The sequence below is a fragment of the Nelumbo nucifera genome, chromosome 4 (genome assembly GCF_055504915.1).
Source record: "Nelumbo nucifera cultivar China Antique chromosome 4, China Antique-T2T, whole genome shotgun sequence".
Taxonomy (NCBI): Eukaryota; Viridiplantae; Streptophyta; class Magnoliopsida; order Proteales; family Nelumbonaceae; genus Nelumbo; species Nelumbo nucifera.
This window is the reverse complement of record NC_142652.1, coordinates 74040110-74057813: the sequence shown is the minus strand read 5'-3', so window position 1 is coordinate 74057813 and position 17704 is coordinate 74040110. Positions and strand designations below refer to the sequence as shown.

The 17704-nt window shown below is 39.5% G+C and overlaps 2 protein-coding genes across 2 annotated transcripts; both read right to left on the bottom strand.

The window, feature by feature from the left end:
- Nucleotides 1-13996: 13996 nt before the first annotated feature.
- Nucleotides 13997-15275, bottom strand: LOC148800729 (extracellular ribonuclease LE-like). Its single transcript, XM_088904547.1, has 4 exons — nucleotides 15081-15275; nucleotides 14818-14973; nucleotides 14500-14701; nucleotides 13997-14415 (listed from the first exon to the last, which is right to left on the bottom strand). The coding sequence occupies exons 1-4, from the start codon at nucleotides 15186-15188 to the stop codon at nucleotides 14156-14158; spliced, it is 726 nt and encodes a 241-aa protein (XP_088760673.1). The 5' UTR covers nucleotides 15189-15275; the 3' UTR covers nucleotides 13997-14155.
- Nucleotides 15276-16871: 1596 nt separating this feature from the next.
- Nucleotides 16872-17297, bottom strand: LOC109114224 (secreted RxLR effector protein 161-like). The gene has a single exon (XM_019196552.1). The coding sequence runs from the start codon at nucleotides 17295-17297 to the stop codon at nucleotides 16872-16874; it is 426 nt and encodes a 141-aa protein (XP_019052097.1).
- Between the last annotated feature and the right edge of the window lie 407 nt (nucleotides 17298-17704).

Sequence of the window (17704 nt, the reverse complement as noted above, 5' to 3'; positions counted from 1 at the left end):
AAGGTAACCTTATCTCCACTGTACTTCCTGTAGACACAGGGTTCATCCGGATTCTGCTTGATGTCAAACAATTTGACAGCAGAGTCAAAACGTATGTTCCAACTTCTAGAAGCTTGCTTAAGTCCATAAATGGATCTATTAAGTTTACATACCATGTTTTTCTGACCTGCAGCAATGAAGCCTTGCGGCTGCTGCATATAGATATCTTCAGTAAGATTTCCATTCAGGAATGCAGTTTTGACATCCATCTCCCAAATCTCATAATCATGGTATGCTGCTACAACTAGCAGGATCCTAATGGATTTAAGCATGCCACAAGCGAAAAGGTTTCCTCATAGTCGATGCCCTCTTTCTGAGTGTACCCTTTTGCCACCAGACGAGCTTTGAAGGTCTCAACTCAACCATCGGGGCCCTTCTTCCTCTTGTAAATCCATTTGCAACCGATTGCTTTTACCCCGGAGGCCGGGTCTACTAGAGTCCAGACTCCCATTGGTCTCCATCGAGTCCATCTCAGCTCTCATGGCCTCCACCCACTTCTGGGAATCTATGTCTAACATAGCTTCCGCATAAGTTACGGGATCTTCCTCACTAGTCAAGGCTTCCACCAGGTAACTATCCTGGTCATAACCATATTGAACTGGTGGTCTGGATACCCGGGTGGACCTTCTAGGTTGGTGACTACCTTGAACTTGTGGGACATCTCCCACTGCTCCTGAGCTCTCCTCATCAAGAACTATTTCTTGACGATGGGTGTCTAGGATGTATTCGGTTTCTAAGAATTGAGCGTTTGGACTGCATAACACTTTCTACTCATTTGGGTCATAGAATAGATAACCCATCGAATCTTTTGCGTAGCCTATAAACAGGCAACAACTGGTTTTGGATTCCAACTTGTCCGCACCTGTTCTTTTAACGTGTGCAGGACAACCCCAAATCTTCAAGTGTTTTACACTTGGCTTCCTTCCGGTCCAAAGTTCATATGGAGTTTTCGGAACTGATTTGGTTGGAACCCGATTCAGCACGTTGATAGCAGTCTCTAATGCGTATCCCCAAAAGGATGTGGCTAATTCTGAGTGTACGAGAAGTGACCAGACCATGTCCAACAAGGTCCTATTCCTCCTCTCTGAAACACCATTGAGTTGAGGTGTGGTAGGAGGAGCTAATTGTGACACTATCCAGTTGACCTTTAAGTAGTCCCTGAATTCGTCAGAGAGATACTCGCCACCTCGATCTGATCGAAGGGCCTTAGTTTCTCTCCCTAACTGTTTCTCGACTTCCTGTCTGAACTCTTTGAACTTTTCAAAGGATTCAGACTTATGTCTCGTTAGGTACACGTAACCATATCGTGAAAAATCATCTGTAAAGGTGATGAAATACACGTGTTGGTTTCATGTCCTAACACTCAGGGGACCACATACATCAGTATGTATTAGGTCAAGTGTGCCTACAAATCTTTCAGGCTTACCGTCAAATGGTAGCTTAGTCATCTTACCTTGTAGGCAAGGTTCACAAGTGGGAAGATTTTCTACGGTTAGAAAATCCAAAGGACCATCCTTTACCAACCTTGTGATTCGGTCAACACCGATATGGCCAAGTCGGTAATGCCAGAGGCACGTGGAATTTACTGTATCACGATTCCTTTTCTTGGGATTTTTGACCGACGTAGTTTCGGTTAAATTAGTTTCCAGAGAAGGATGTAGAACATAGAGACCGTTCTCCAGTTCCCCGCATGCGATGAATTTGTTATTCCGTTTAACAGTAATCATATTACTAAAATACACAATATATCCATCAGCACACAGCTTAGAAACAGAAATTAAATTTCTTCTCAAGTTCTGTACATAAAGACAATCTTTAAGTACAAGCATTCCTTCTCTAAATACTAATTCTATGGTTCCTATTGCCGCAGCTGCAACACTTGCAGTCGTTCCCAAGAATAGTGTCACTTCGCCTTCACTCAATCTTCTGCTAACTTTGAACCTCTGCAGTGAGTTACACGCATGAGTTGAAGCCCCGGAGACAACACACTAGGACACAGAAGTAACTAACATGTTAGTTTCTATGACACAAGTTTCAATGTTACCTTTCTTAGATTCCAGGTAGGCAGGACAGTTCCTCTTCCAATGGCTGGTACAGAAGTGACAGACATCAGATGCCTTGTTCTTCTTCTGCTTCTTAGGCTTGGCAATTTTCTTCTGGGCTTCTTTGCCTTTCTCTTTTTCTTGCCCGATTTGTTAGCTTCGGCAAGCATAACCATAGGCTCATCCTTCTTGAGTAGATCCTCGGCCCTCTGCAACATATTGCTAAGTTCCTGGACGCTGACATTCAGCTTATTCATATAGTAGTTCATTGTGAACGCATTGAAGGAAGAGGGCAAAGAATTTAGGATGGCATCCACTTGCGTGCCAAGATCTAGCCCGGACCCAAGAGCTTCTAGTTCGTTAATGCTGAAGGGATGAGAGATCCATCGTATGGACGCCCAAAGATTGCGGAATAAGGGGGTGAATTTCAAAATTTTTCTCTCCCTTCAACTGGGAATCACATTCCCTATTTTAGAAAATCATATTTTCAAAGATCATTCTTGGACCATGAACTGAACCAGATCTGAATCAAAAGGAGTAGGAGACGATTATACCTGATACGGAGAAATAGCATCTCCCAACGAAGGTGTTCACGCCCAAGGAAGGATCCAAACACTACTTCCACTGAAGATGGCACAGTGCAGGATGGAGCAGAATCAGTAGTGTTCTCCAAAAACTCTGTCCTTCGCAAGAATCAGCAGGATGGCACGTGAGCACAACTTTCTATCAATTCTTTCTCAAAGAACTGATGTCAAGATCGAATCTTGACTTCACCCACAACTGGAGATCGAACGGGCATACAGGGCGGCAAGAACAGGGAGGCAGCAAGAGAGTATTCGCAGGGTGCAGAATTCTCTCTTCTTGTGATTTCAGCACTGAAGAAAATATGATTGTGTCATTCATCTAAAGGCTGCCGCCCCCTCCTTCTTTTGTTAACCAAAAGGATCAGCTCCTGATCCAATTGTTGTTTTATTTTCTGTTTGCAACTATTATTTGTTGCTTTATTTAATTTCCTTTCTTTTAGTTGTTTAATTGAATAATTAATTGCCAAATAGGAAATTGTTGAGCTTTTCGAATTTGAGTTTAAATTTCAAATCTGAATTTAAATTTTAATTTTAATTTGAATCTGAATTTGAATTTGAATTTTAAATTTTGAAATTTAAATTTTAAATATTCGAATTAAAAAAATAAAAAAATTAAAAAAATCAATTTTATATTTTAGGAATTTAAATTTCAAAATCTAGATTTGAATTTAAATTTCCAAAATTTAAAATTTTGAATTAAAAAAAAATCGAAAAAAATATAAAAAATCGAGAAATATTTTTTTTTGAATATTTCTCTTGTATTTTCATTCCATTATTTAGGGTTTGATATTTTAGAGCATGCATCATATAGGGTTATTTATTTGTTGAAATTATTATTGTTAGTTGTGAATGTGTTAGGTGTTCTCTTTATTATTTTAATTGTTTCTTTTGCTTAGTTGTTTGCTTTATTCTTTTATGTTTAGTTGCTGAATTGCATTTTAGAAACAATTGTTCATACATTGTAGTTAGTTGCATTTTGTTGTGTTTATTTTGTCTTTTCATTAATTCATTTAAGGGCATCCAACCTAAATAAGATAACGTGGGGATTTCATCACCCTTCCTTGGCCCAAAAATTACCACCCTCCACGTGGGGTTCACCCTAACCCTAATTTAAAATTTGGATAGCAAGATCCTTTAGGAAAGCCTCACATTTGGTTCAAATGTGTGTTGAATTTTAGGAATGCTTGAAATTACTTTCCATAACTGTCAGTTGGTATCTAAGGAAAGAGGTTAAATGGCTACGCCTAAGCAGGTCTTGTGGTTACTTAATTAGGTCCTTGTGAGAGTAAGGGGAGCCTCCCACATCCCCACCTCTTACCTGGCTAACCAAAGGAAGTGGTGTAATTCCAAGTGAACCTAAAAGGATTCACATTTGTTGAACCACTAGTTTAGGAAACCCTAGGCCAGTCCCTAGGTCGTGTGGTTGATTTGTTTGCTTTAAAAAAAATAATAATAAAAAAAAAAATAAAAAGAGAAAATAAAAAAAATTAAAAATTCAAATTTGAATTTAAATTTTAGGAATTTAAATTTCAAAATATAAATTTGAATTTAAATTTCAAGAATTTATGTTTCAAAATCTAAATTTGAATTTAAAAATAAAAAATTTAAATTTCAAATTTCAAATAAAAAACATAAAAAATAAAAAATAAAAAATTTAAAAATTTAAATTTGAGTTTAAATTACAAAATTTAAAATTCAAATCTAAATTTGAAATTAAAATTCAAAATTTAAATTTCAAATTTCAAAAAAAAAAAAGAAGAGGAAGGTGGTTAAAACAAAATAACAGAAAATGAATGAAATGGCTGGAGTTTGTGGAATGAGAAATTACTTCCAACCTGAGCCACAAATAGATTGGAACCACGTGTCTCGACAACTGGACAAGATTAATGGTATGGCCCAAAGACTTGACGAAGTCCTTGCACATCGTCAACAAAGTGGCCCATACCCAATCTTGTCATCCTATCCATCATGTTCCATCTGTGCAAGCCTGGCCCATCATGTCAGCCAGTGCCCTACGATGGGCCCATGTTAAACAGTTATTCCAAAACAAGTACATGTGGCCAATAGATTTTTCCAACCCAATGCTAACCCATTCTCTAGTCCATATAAACCTAGGTGGGAAAATCAGCCTAACTTCAATTATACGGCCCAAGTCCAAGAAAACCCCCTGCTAGATATGCCCTCTCAATGGTTTGAAGCCCAGACTCATTGGGAGTACAATGATTACCCTAGGACTCAAACAGCTCAACCATGTCAAACCTATACGTAGTCCCAACAGCAATACCACCCATCTAACTCAATGGTCCAAAATTTTCAAAGGACACAAGTACAGTGTTCATTCCAGCAGGTGTACCCTAGGAACCAACCGGTTCAATCGTATCAGGCTTACCCACAACCTCCTCAAACCCGTACCATCGATGACCAATTCATGAAGCTTCAGCATCTAAGCCTAAACCAGCAGCAGTACATCGATAGATTAGAAAGCCAAATAGGACAGCTAGCCGAAGCCAAGAAGAGGAGAGTAGGGCAATTACCAAGTCAACCGGTTGTGAGTCCTAGAAATCAGCCACCGGGTTTTCCTCCACAACAAATTCAACCACCCCCTAAGAACCCTCAGCCTGAAAATGCCAAAGCTGTTACACCTTAAGGAGTGGGAGGATGTTAGAGGACCCGTGTGAGAAAAAGAGAGTTAATGAAGAAGAAAATGAGCAGGAAGACCCTAAGTTGGGGGGAGAAGAAGAAGGAAAGGAAACTTCAGAAGAAAAACCTTTAGTGAACCAACCCATAGTTCCCTTTCCAATTGCACTCTCATAGTCGGGCCGGTGTGAAAGAAGAAAGAGAATCACAACGAGGAGAGCAGGGAAGTCCATATTAACTTCCCTCTCCTCGATGCGATCCAACATATCCCGGCCTATGCCAAGTTATTAAAAGTGTTGTTTATTCAAATGATGGAGCCACAATCGGCCCCATAAAAAATGATGCTCTCGGCAAATGTTAGTGCAGCTCTCCTAAATCAAATCCCCCAAAATGTGAAATACCTTAGTGCTCCGCTCATAAGCTGTGGCATCATTGGAATCACCTTTGATCAGGCACCAATGGATTTTAGGGCTAGTATAACTTTGCTTCCATCAATTTATGATAGATTCAGGATCAACGAGTTAAAATCAACCCCGATAATTCTACATCTCGCAGATCGGTTAGTCAACACTCCTTGAAATGTTATTAAGGTTAGGGTAGAGGGTTGTCACTTCCCATTGGATTTTATCCTAGACATGTCCCCAATCGGGGAGCTGAACCATATCCCGATAATCTTAAGATGTTTATTCCTAGCAATTACCATCAACTGTAAATCGGGAGAAATGAACACTTCATTAGGAGAGCAGAAAGTCTGGTTAAACGTTTATAGTTCCTCTAATAAATCTACGGTTAAATGCTTGAATTGCAAGACTGCCGAAGTTTACCGATGATCGATGATCAATTGATTAATCCGAACCCTTGAATCAGAATTTGGTAAGACTGATTTCTCTTGTTTGGTATTGCTATTGCTTTCTTGTTCTTTTAGAAATTTTAATTTTCCCACTCTATTATATTGCGCATTCGGCTAAAAATTATTCCCTAGCTCCCTATAGGATTCGACCTAGTACCACTATTACTACAAAAATTTTATTGTGGAACTAACATTAATTTTGAGGGCTTCGACAACCTGTCAATGGACAAAGTGCTTGAATGTGTCCGGTTGAAGACGTTAAACTTAGTGCTGGTTAGGAGGCAACCCAACGTCATTTTCAGTTACTTTTAGGATTAGAGTTTTTATTTTATTTTATTGATTCAAGACTAGGTGGCATACCTTGAACCCCTCAAGAAAACCCTACTCATTGATCCCTTTGGCCCAAATCTTCTTTGCTTCATTCTAGTCAGGCCATTAGAGATAATGGCATTTAAGATGGTGGGTGAGAAAAGAGAGAGAAAAATTGATAAAAAAATTATGAAGCTAAGCCTTTAAAGATGGAGAATTAAAATTTCACTGAAATTTTTAAAATTTTCCATTAAAAGAGATTCTCAAATAGAAAAAGTTACGGAAATTGGTAGCAAGTGATAGGAGTATAAAATTGGTCTTGTTTGAATATTGTCAAGACAGATTGCAAATGGAAGGGTAAATAAGATTTTTAAGCCATGTAATATTCAAAATAAGATAGTTTTACCCCTAAAGCCCAATACCGACCTATACAGAGTGTGAGAATGCTGGAATCAGGATGCTTGATTAACTCTCTTTGGGATGACCTTGTAATGGAAAAGATCTATATACTCAATGTAATTTTAAGGCTGCATTGCTAAGGGACTAGCAATGGTTCGAGGGTTGTAGAGAGGATGGATGCCCGGTTCTTGTCAGGAGGGCTTTCTGCAAGCTGTCTAGCCGATCTGCAGCTACTGCCACTGGATCCGAATTCTGGATCATTTTTTTATTTCTTTTATTTCCCTTGTTGATTCCCATACTTTAATAAATTCTAATTTTTATTTGTTGTCTTATTTTTGCATTCTCTTGTTTGGATCTAAGTATATTTTAATTTTTCACTTGCTTCCTTGTGAATACGACCCAGTCTCACCCATTTACTACGTTAGTAGTTGTTTGAGAAACGAAAAAATTTACAAATAATTAAACTGGTGTTCTGAAGTGGTTAACGACATGCTTCCAGACACACCAATGGTTTTGTGTGGCGGCCATACGCCTGGATGGTGCGCCACACCATGCCGTTCTGTATTGGTGTGCCTGTTCCAGAAGGTGGTGACTATCAATGTGCAGTTGACGTGAAGAGTGCTACTGCAGGTGTGGCGGGACTGGTGACCTGGCCTGGCGTCATTGCCTATCCTGATCATACAGGTGAAGCACAATTATGCATGTACCGACCTTACCGGGTGCTGCGCCAGTTCAGGTACGGCGACATGGGAGCTCAATTTCTGAGGTCTGGTGGGGAGGATGTATTCTTGGTGCGGCGCCACAGCCTTGCCCTTTCTGGGTGTGTGTGGTTCCCATTAGCTGGTTATGGAAGGGTGCAGGGTCGTAAGTCCCTTCATCTTTCATATCTTTGTGCGTTGTTTGGGGGCTTCCAGGAGTTATTGTGGATGAACCCCCGTCTTCTTCATGTATTGACCCCCCCTGAGGGTTAGACTGCTAATTGAAGGGGGAACGCAGCCATTCATTTTTCTGGATCTCTGAGGAAGGTGCCAACAAAACGTGATGGGAAGCAGCCTGTTGTGGACGAGGGGGGGAGTAGCCATCCTCCACCTATGGAGAGTTCAAGATCCGTGAGGGTGCCCTGTTCTTTCCGGCCTGCTGTTGTACCAGAGTCTGTTGATTCATTTACGACTTCATCGCATGTGTAGGAGGGTCATGTTGAAGGTGGTCAGGAGTCTGCAGCATCACCCCCTGTGGAAAATGCTATTCCGGTTGTGGAGCCAGTGGACTTGCCAGTTGTGGTACCCTCTTCCGTGGGTGCCATCATCCGCTTCTTGAGCGGGCGAATGAAGAGGAAGGCTCCCCCTCGTCCAAAGCAAGGTTTTATAGATAGTGCTTTGGTATGTGACTCCTTCTACTGCTTTCTGTTTTTCTTTCGGATTTATTTTATCGCAACTAAACCGAATTAGTACTGTTTCCTTGTCATTCTTGCAGTCTGTGGAAAGTGGTGGAGTTCAATTGGATACGGAGGTTCCAATAGCTCCTCCTGAGGGAGCTGGTCTAGTGAGTTTGCTTTATCGTTTGACACTCTTTTCTCTCTTTTTGGTTGTTGTTGTTGTTGTTGTTTCGGGTTTACCATGGTTTTTGCTGAACTATTTGTAGTCTTATGTGTTGAAGCGCCTGGAAACTGATGAGGTTCACCCAAACTCGGAGACATCGAAGGCCTTTGTTGTGGCTGGAATGGTATGTATTTGTTAGCTTTGTGTTAGGGTGACATCGCATCGCATTTTATGTTGTTGACTGCTTTGTGTTGCTTACTCGTGGGGTCCATTTGGTGTGGTCCCTGCCATCATGCCTATCACGCCTATTATAGGTGGTTGGTGGAGGAGCTAAGATCAGCACAGCCCCCCTGTGTGTCTTCTGAGGTCCCTAAGGGTGTTGGTTTTAGGGAGGCAGTCCCTGGTGACCTCAGACAGGAGGAGGAGGTTCCTGCTAGCTCTTAAACTGCAATACCTTGCGGGGAGGCTCTGGTCCCGCCTGCAGTTGTTAGCGTTAACGGTCCTAAGGTGGCAGAGGTCAGGGATCCCGTCGAGCCAGAGGCCTCAGTTGGGGAAGTTGGTGTCTCCAAGAGCTTGGAGGCTCAGTCAGGAGGTGGGGACATGGAACCTGGGGTCGTCTTTCCGTCAGAAGAGCTTATTTACGAAGAGGAGTTGGCTCAGATTTACTGGGAATTAAGGGAGTATTGTGATAAGCATAATATCCCTCCTTTGGGTTATCAAACTGAGAATCCTATGGAAGTTCAGGGCTGCCGCGAGGGTGAGAAGTACTTTGTTTCTGGCTCGGTGGCTAAATTTTCCTCAATAGTTGTACAGCACGGGTGGCTTCCATCGACAAATTTTCATATAGTGGTTGTCGGGCCCGCATTGAACTGTTAGACAGTATATGCCCTTAGCTCCAATCAGATTGATGTACTTGATAACATTTATTGTAAATGAATAAAAGTACATAATTGATTCATGTGTTTTGGTGTGTTTCTGTGTAATACCCGTAATTTGGACACTTATGAGGCTCATGTTAGTTTAGAATCTTCACAGCCGTTGAATAGACCTGGGGATGTTTTTCTTACCAAGGCTGACACTAATGTGCTGCCAAGTTGGTTGGGGAGGCTTGTCTCAGCTGCCAGGGGGAGACTTGAGGTACATGCAGTGTGGGTTTTCTTGAAACACTGAACCAGACCAAAATTCCAGTATTGCCCTAGACCTTGGAGATAGATAGGAAAAATTGGAATGTTACACCTAACCCCTAGACTCGATTATGGTACTAGACTAGGTGTCAGATTGGGCTGTCTTTAATATGCCAATCAGTGAGATCCTTAGAGGAGGTCAAAACCTGGGTATGTTGGGATAGTTTGAGAATTCACCTGAGTGGGTGATCATAGTGACAGGATCAGCCCCTTTGTCGGACAAAGTGAATGATTGGGGAATGCACTCTCTCTGATGGAAACCTAAGCTGCCGACAGTTGATTTCAACCGTTGAAATTTGTTTTTGCAAAATATATTTATATATAGAGATATACATATATATTATGGTTTCAAAATGTTTGCAAAAGGTTTTAATTCCCAGGATCCATGTGAGTAGAGAGTGCAACACTGTTCGTTGCAACCGAGGGAGAGGTTAAGTGTAAGACCATTGAGGGTAATATCTGATGGACTAATCTTGCATCTGCCCACAGTCCTTGGGTTTTCATAGGGTGGCTGGACCCAATGACCATTTAGTGTAAATGTTGGGCACATTAAGAGTCCACAGTGATGGACTCAGGGGTTCACTATCTCCTATAGTGAATTCGGCCGGGCCTTGTAACAAAGGTTGGGCTGAACCCATGTGGCTAATGTGTAGATCAATGTTTGGGTCCCACGCCATACAAAGAGAGCCAACTGGGCAGCAGGTTAAGAGGTGAAGTGAGCACATAAACTTAATTGGCCTAAAGACCAATTCAAACTGGGCTTTAGTTAGTTAATTAAAAGAAGGCAAGATAGGATTTATAATCTGATTAGGATTAGCTGAAGGATAAGATAAGTCTCATCCATTCAATAGTCTAGATCCAAATATCAGATTTGGATTAAGGAACACTCTCCTAATTGGAATAGGAGGCTAATCTTGAGAGGGCTATAAATAAAGGGGGTGAATTCCTCAGTTACACACTACAGCAATCTGTAGAGTCCTTCCCTGTTCTTGCCGCCCCTACTCAGTTGGATCTCCACTTGTGGGAGTGATCAAAAATTGTTCTTGATATTGCTTCTTAGTAGAAGAAGCAATCTGAAGTCGTGCTCACCAGCCCTCTACTCCATTCTTGCTGAAGAATTCGGTTCATGCTGAAGAGTTGTCCTGCTGATCCTGCTTCACCACACACTGTGTCATTTTCAGTGGAAGTAGGTTTTGGTTTTCTCCTTGTACATGAACACCTTCATTGGGAGTTACTACTACTTCAGTGGAGCCTCTAGTCGGATTCTTTGGAGCAGCTATGATACCAGAAGGAAGAATAGCCCTACCCATCACTATAGGGATAGAACCTCAGCACGTCACTCAGATGAGGTCGAGCCCGAGAAGATAGTGCTAGTCGGGTCTCTCTTTCCTCAAGACACACTTTCCGAACTAGTAAGCTTCCTCAAAGCTAATGTTGACGTATTTGCTTGGTCTACTGTCGATATGCTAGGAATTGACCCCTCGGTCATTACTCACAGGTTGAGCGTGGACCCAAGCTGTAAGCTAATTCGGCAAAAGAAGAGGAACTTTGCACCGGAACGTTGGAAAACTATTAGAGAGAAGTGGACAAATTACTCAATGCCAACTTCATTAGAGAGGTACACTATCCTAAATGACTATCTAACGTGATCATTGTTAAGAAAAGTAATGGGAAATGGTGGATATGTATTGACTTCACAGATATCAACAAGGCATGCCCCAAATACAGCTTTCCATTATGAAGAATAGATCACCTGGTCAACGCCATTACAAGATATGAATTATTCCATTTTGTGAATTCTAAGGGATCTTTCCATACACCATTTCCTTGAGTATACATATATATATATATATGTGTGTGTGTATACATATATATTATTTGATTAACCATTTTGTTTAATATAATAAACATATAATATTAGAGAAATATCAACTTTTTGTACAAAATTTTTACATTTTTATTATCTTTCATGTTTATATCTATTATTTTAAAATCTTTTATTATTTAATTATGGCATCAATGGTTAAACCATTAGTGGTGAAAGCCAAAAGTATAATATTAGATTTAATGTGAGAAATTGGAGTTAATGCATTAAATATAGAACTTAATGAGGTAGATTAGAATGAAATTATTGTGGTAGCTCAAATAATTATGATTTCTGCCCTCACATAGAGAGGGATTATATTCTAAAATAAGGGTATTCAGTATAGATTATCACTAATTTTTTAATATATGTTTCATCTTTTTGGTGGTTAGAAGTGCTTTTGCAAACGCCCAAGGCACTTTAGGAAGAAATAAACATTATAACAGCTATATATTAAAGAGAACATTATAACAGCTGAGTTTACATTTTTGCCGAGTTAACCAAGGATAACTTGAAAAGCATGGACACCTTATGCTAAAAGATTTCTAAGTAAATGCTATAGTTGATCAAATTGTCATTATTGCCCTCATCTTCAAATGAAGGCAACTTAAAAACAGATGGGCAATTTCTGTAATTAAGAAGTCCAAAAATCATTTATACTAGTATAAATATAATTAAATTTGTCCATATTAATTGGATTGTTTACAGGGGAGGTTGGGCTTTAAAGGAGGAATCTACCATGCTAAAAGGATCTACTACCCACGAGATGTTCCCGCATCTCTACCCACGAGGCATGGCAACTGCACATTGGGAATATTTCCCTTGTCATTCATGGGGAGATGTTCTGAATACATTGTGGTGGTGCTCTGTGGGTATGGATGTGAGTACAAATTGTGAGTAGCAGATCCAGAATTTGCTAAAAGTTGGTGTGTAACATAAAAAATTAATTTATCCTGCCAGTCATTATCTCTATGTAGGTTTTTGACCCTTATTTGGGAGATCTCATACCAAACCAGTAAATTATGGTTTGAGAAATTTTTAAACCGAGCCAAACCGTTTTGGTATAGAAACCAAACTAAACCAAACCGTTTTATTTTGGTTTGGTGTGGTTTCTAATACGGTTTAGGGACTTGGGACCATTCTATGGTTCTTTTGGACTTAACCCAATTAGAAAGCCCAAATAGATCCTTTAAAAATTAAAACTTAAAACTTTTATTATTATTTTATTATAAAATAAAGAGTTTATTATATATTTATAATTTTACGCCTTTCATTTTGATATATTATGTATAATGTTTACATATCAAATATTCAAATTATATTATATATATGTATATAAAATTTTAGTTTACTGTTTGATTCGTTTATAAAATTCAATAAACCAAACCAAAACCATAAACCACAATTTAGAAAATTCTCAAACCGAATCAAACCGTTTATAGGTATAACCGAACCAAACTATAAATTCAGTTTGATTCAATTCGGTTTTACAGTTTGAACCATATAGTGAACACCCCTAGGAACCTGTTACCTCATTTGGCATCACACAATCCACTGAATGGGCGCTACCTGGAAAGTCAACTTGCCCAAAAATCAGCTCGTTGGGATTATAGGACTTTATGATAATATTGTACTTGAACTTAATTTTTTTGTTTGGTATTGATTACTGCCCTTTTTGCCCTACTGCACTTTTTATCTAGCAACATTATACTCTTCTCAAAGATGGATTTGGAGCCATTAGTAACAAGGCTCGAAACCGCATGTCTTCAGGGGCTTACCCACTTACGTGCCAATCAATCCACCACTCGGTTGGTGTATTTGAACTTAATTACGGCTTGAAATTTTTCCTTTATTTGGTTTGAAAGTAATCATAAAATAATACTAAGGAAAGATGCTTAAAAGCAATTCGGATTAGGTAGGCACAACATTGTAAGCATAATCAATGAGTACTTAGAATTTTTTTTGACACCTGTCCCTTAAAATAACCCCGACCTACCCTTCAAAAAAAATTAATACCCACTTTTGACAGTTGTCAAAATATCTATCAAGTGCTAATTTAACGTGGTTACTTTTGTGTGCCTACTAGACCCGATCCCGTTTAAAAGTCCCACTTACTGTAAATTATGAGATTTAGATGGGAGTCATTCAATGTTGTCTTTATTCTCAAGGCATTCGTCAGTCCAAATTGTGACCTTGGATTTTACCCTAATTGTGACCTTAAATGATGAACCTAAGGCAAAAGAAAATAAGCAATGATTACTATTTATATTTTTTAAACAAAAAGAAATATAAAATACAAAAAAATGGAGAAAATAGATAAATAAATTCTCTCAAAGAAGAAACATCTAAGCAAGTTGACATAGACCATCCAATATATATATATAAGATTTAGACTATTTGTTCGTCGTTAGATTTATTGGAGAGAAAGCAACTGGATTGATCATCTTTACCACGAAATGATGAACCTAAAAGGCTAAAAGCTCTACCTACCTAAAGCAATTCAGTTTTTGGTTTTTCATAAACCCAAAGGCCAAAACAGTACTGCACAAATATGGAAATAGATCTCTCTTTCTTTCTGATAGGCATGCAACATAGAGATACATCACATGGATCATATCCATATTTTATTATTCGACCTACATTTCACTTTCACCAGTACAACGGTGAATTATTTAATAGCTAGAGTAAATAAAAGCAACAGTTTAGGATCTAGGAACGAAGGTAGATCCCTTCAGCGGCTGATCCTCTGAAAGGTGGAAACCTAATGATCGAAGGACAGGTGGGCTCAGGGTAGACGGGGCAATCCATGAATTCAGACCCAGATTTATCCACGCAAAACATAACTTGGTAGATCTGATATTTGCCAAACTTATCAACAGTGCAGTCAAGTGCAGGAGTTACTCCAGTTGCTATCTGAAGGACTTGTGTGATTCTCTCCGAGCTGTAGTACTGCCCATCGGGGTTAATCCCTGCATCATTATTATTGCTTACATATATAAGTGATAATTAAGAAACTTGAATTTATCTTCATGCCTGCAACAATATAATATTACCTTCCTGTTTGAGGATCTGGAGGATATTCACTTTGTCCTTCAAGTCGAGACCTGCTTTAAAGTAATCGTATTGACCATCGAAGACAGAGAGTGAGCAGGTGCCATGCTTGGACCACTCGTGAGCCCAGAACGGTGTGCTGTCGCTGCTTGGACATGAATACGACGGCCATTTGCGTTGCATTGTGTGAAGCAGGCCTGTTATCTACACCATGAAAAGGCGATATCGATCGATATCGTCATATATATAGCAGGGAAATTAATAAACAAGTTTGTACGACGTAGGTCTTGATGAGAAGATAGGAAGAAGAAAATACATACCTGCGACAGATCTAAAGAGTTGCCTCGATCACAGTTCATCAGTCTGGTCCCACTACTGGAGCATGGAAAGAGGCCATGCACAGTGAATTCCTGCGAAACCATTCCTGTGTTTGGGAAGCAACAACCTTTTTCTGACGCACAAAACGACCCTGCCCACTAATAATTAACAAAACAAATATCAATACACAACTGTCACAATTAGTGCAAACAATTAAAGAAACGAATTAACGAATGATTAATTCTGGGTCGTCTTCTCTACTCACCACTTGCGCATGAAGGAAGAAATGGACAATGGTAGCATGTGAAACACTCAGAGCTGCTAAACATTGTATGACAAGAATCATAAGTTGAAATGAAGAAGCCGATCCCATGGTTTCCCTACTCTTACTTCACTTCACTTCACTCAAACTCAATCCTTTCTCTAGATTTTCTCAGTTTGGCGATGGTGCATGGTGTTCGGATAGCCACATTTATAGGCAAAAATCGTATGAACATTTGGTAGAAAATTGTGGAGAATACACCAAGCATACAACCATAGATCGATACAGTATGTTAAAGCACGTGGGTATTTTATTTGTAATTGTCTTTTTTTTTTATCTTTTGATTGATGGAGAATAATGTGGGTCCATGGTGGCAGAGTTGTAAGGACAAAATTATGTTTCAGGTTTAATGGTGGTCCAGCGGACAAAGAACAGAAGTAGCTAGAACTAAAACACGTGGCGACTTGCTTCAGCTGAAATTCATGAAATTCTATCTATTTTAACTGTTGCTTTTGTTTTACTTTCTTCTTTTGCTTTTAGCCCCGTTCGTTATCACTTAGCCTCCGTTTGTTTTGTGGGAAAATTTGGATGGGATGGGAAAAGATGGGATGGGATGGGATGACAAAGTGTAAAATTTTAACTTTTCAGTGTTTGGTTTTACATGAGAAAGTAAAAGGAAAATATCCAAGACAAAACAGAGGTCTCGAAGGTTCAATCCACAGAGGGAGGATGAAGACGAAACAGAGATCTCGGAGGTTCAATCCGCCCTCATCGTTGGTGAATGCCAACCATCGTCATCAATGGTGTTACCAGCAATGGAAGATCTGTTTCGTCTTCTACCTTTTGCAGCTGCTGGTTTCTAGCTGGTGCCAATAAGGACAGCATCTGAGAGACTGACTGACTGAGACAAATTTAAATCTAAAGAGATCTATCTATCTTATCCATCTGTCTATATTCAGCTCCACTGAATTTCTTCCTCTTTATCTCCTAGGCTGCCTTCGTCACTCTCTAGTTTAAGTTGTTCTGATCTGTGAGGCCGTTCTCGTCATCTGGGTCTGTTTTTATTGGGATATGGAGGAGAGTAGAGTTGTTAGGACTTGGGATGTGAGAGAGAGTAGACTAGGTAAGATAGGATTGTAGCAAATGATAAAGGCTCAAGTTGTTGGGAAAATGGGAACTTGTATTGGGTTGTTCTCAAATGTACAAGCTTAGCCCTATTTATAGTAGAGCCCAGTAGGTGGAGCAAAGCCAATCAACATTCTAGACATCTCTCTCTAGAATTTTACGTTTTCTAGAAATCATCATCTTCTCGACCCAAATACATTCTACAAGTTAGAACTTCTAGAAAGTGTATTACTTTTTCTAGAGCCTTAGAGATTTAATTTCTAGAGTGCTAATTAATTCTAGAAGTTTGAACTTCTAGAAACCTCTGGAAAGTGGATTATTTTTTAACACTCCTCCTTAATGCACTTTCTTGTAACTCCTAGTTGCTCCCGTAACAACTCAAACTTTGAACACGGTAATGCCTTTGTGAAAATGTCTATTAATTGTTCTTCGGACTTGTAGTGCTTGAGCTCAATTTCTCCTTTGCTAGTTGCCACTCGTAAAAAGTGATACTTGATTACAATGTGTTTCGTCCTACTGTGGTATATTGGATTCTTTTCCATTTCTATAGCAAACTTGTTGTCGCAATAGATCGTTGTCGGTTCCTTTTGCCGCTCACCCATGTCTTCAAGTATTCTTCTTAGCCATATAGCTTGACTTGTTGTTGTTGTTGTTGCCGCTACTATGTACTCAACTTCTGTTGATGATTGTGCTACTGTGGCTTACTTCTTTGATGCCCAAGAGAATATTCCAAATCCTTGTGAGAAGGCATAGCCTGAGGTTTTTCATGTCATCCACTGATCCTGCCCAATCACTGTTAGTATAGCCGATCAATCTTGAGTTAGTAGTGGATTTGTACCAAATGCCATATTCTTTTGTGCCTTGCAAGTATCTTAGTATCCTTTTTGTTGCTCCATAGTGAACTTGACTTGGGCTTTGCCTGAACCTCAAGAGTAAACTTGTTGCATACATAATGTCTAGCCGCGTAGCTATGAGATAGAGTAAACTCCCAATAAGTCTTCTATAGATTGAGGCATCAGCCTTCTTTGGACCATCTTCTTTCTTGAACCTCTCATTTGTAACGAGTGGTGTAGCGGCCGTCTTGCATCCTTCCATCTTAAACTTCTTCAGTAGATTCTCTATATACTTCTTCTATGATATAAAGGTACATCCTTCTTCTTGATTGATCTCGATGCCAAGAAAGTAGTGCATTAATCCGATATCACTCATCTCGAACGTTTTCATCATATCTTCTTTGAACTCCTTGGTCATTGTTTTATTGTTTCCTGTATGGATGAAATCATCTACGTATAGAGAAATAATGAGAATGTTAGAGTTACCTTGGGTCTTGATGTATAGAGTAGGCTCACTTTCACTCCTCCTGAATCCTTGATTGATGAAGTAACCATCAATCCGACTGTAACGTGCTCGTGGTGCTTGCTTTAGGCCATAGAGAGCTTTCTTCAATCTTAGTACCTTGTCTTCTCGTCTTTTTACTATGAACCCTTGAGGTTGCTCTACAT

Coding starts and splice junctions, on each gene's coding strand:
- LOC109114224 (XM_019196552.1), bottom strand. CDS start 17,297: ATGGAAGGATGCAAGACGGCCGCTACACCACTCGTTACAAATGAGAGG.
- LOC148800729 (XM_088904547.1), bottom strand. CDS start 15,188: ATGGGATCGGCTTCTTCATTTCAACTTATGATTCTTGTCATACAATGT. Junction 14,974..15,080: donor TCTTCCTTCATGCGCAAGTG/GTGAGTAGAGAA, acceptor GTTAATTATTAG/TGGGCAGGGTCGTTTTGTGC. Junction 14,702..14,817: donor ACTCTTTAGATCTGTCGCAG/GTATGTATTTTC, acceptor TTCATGGTGTAG/ATAACAGGCCTGCTTCACAC.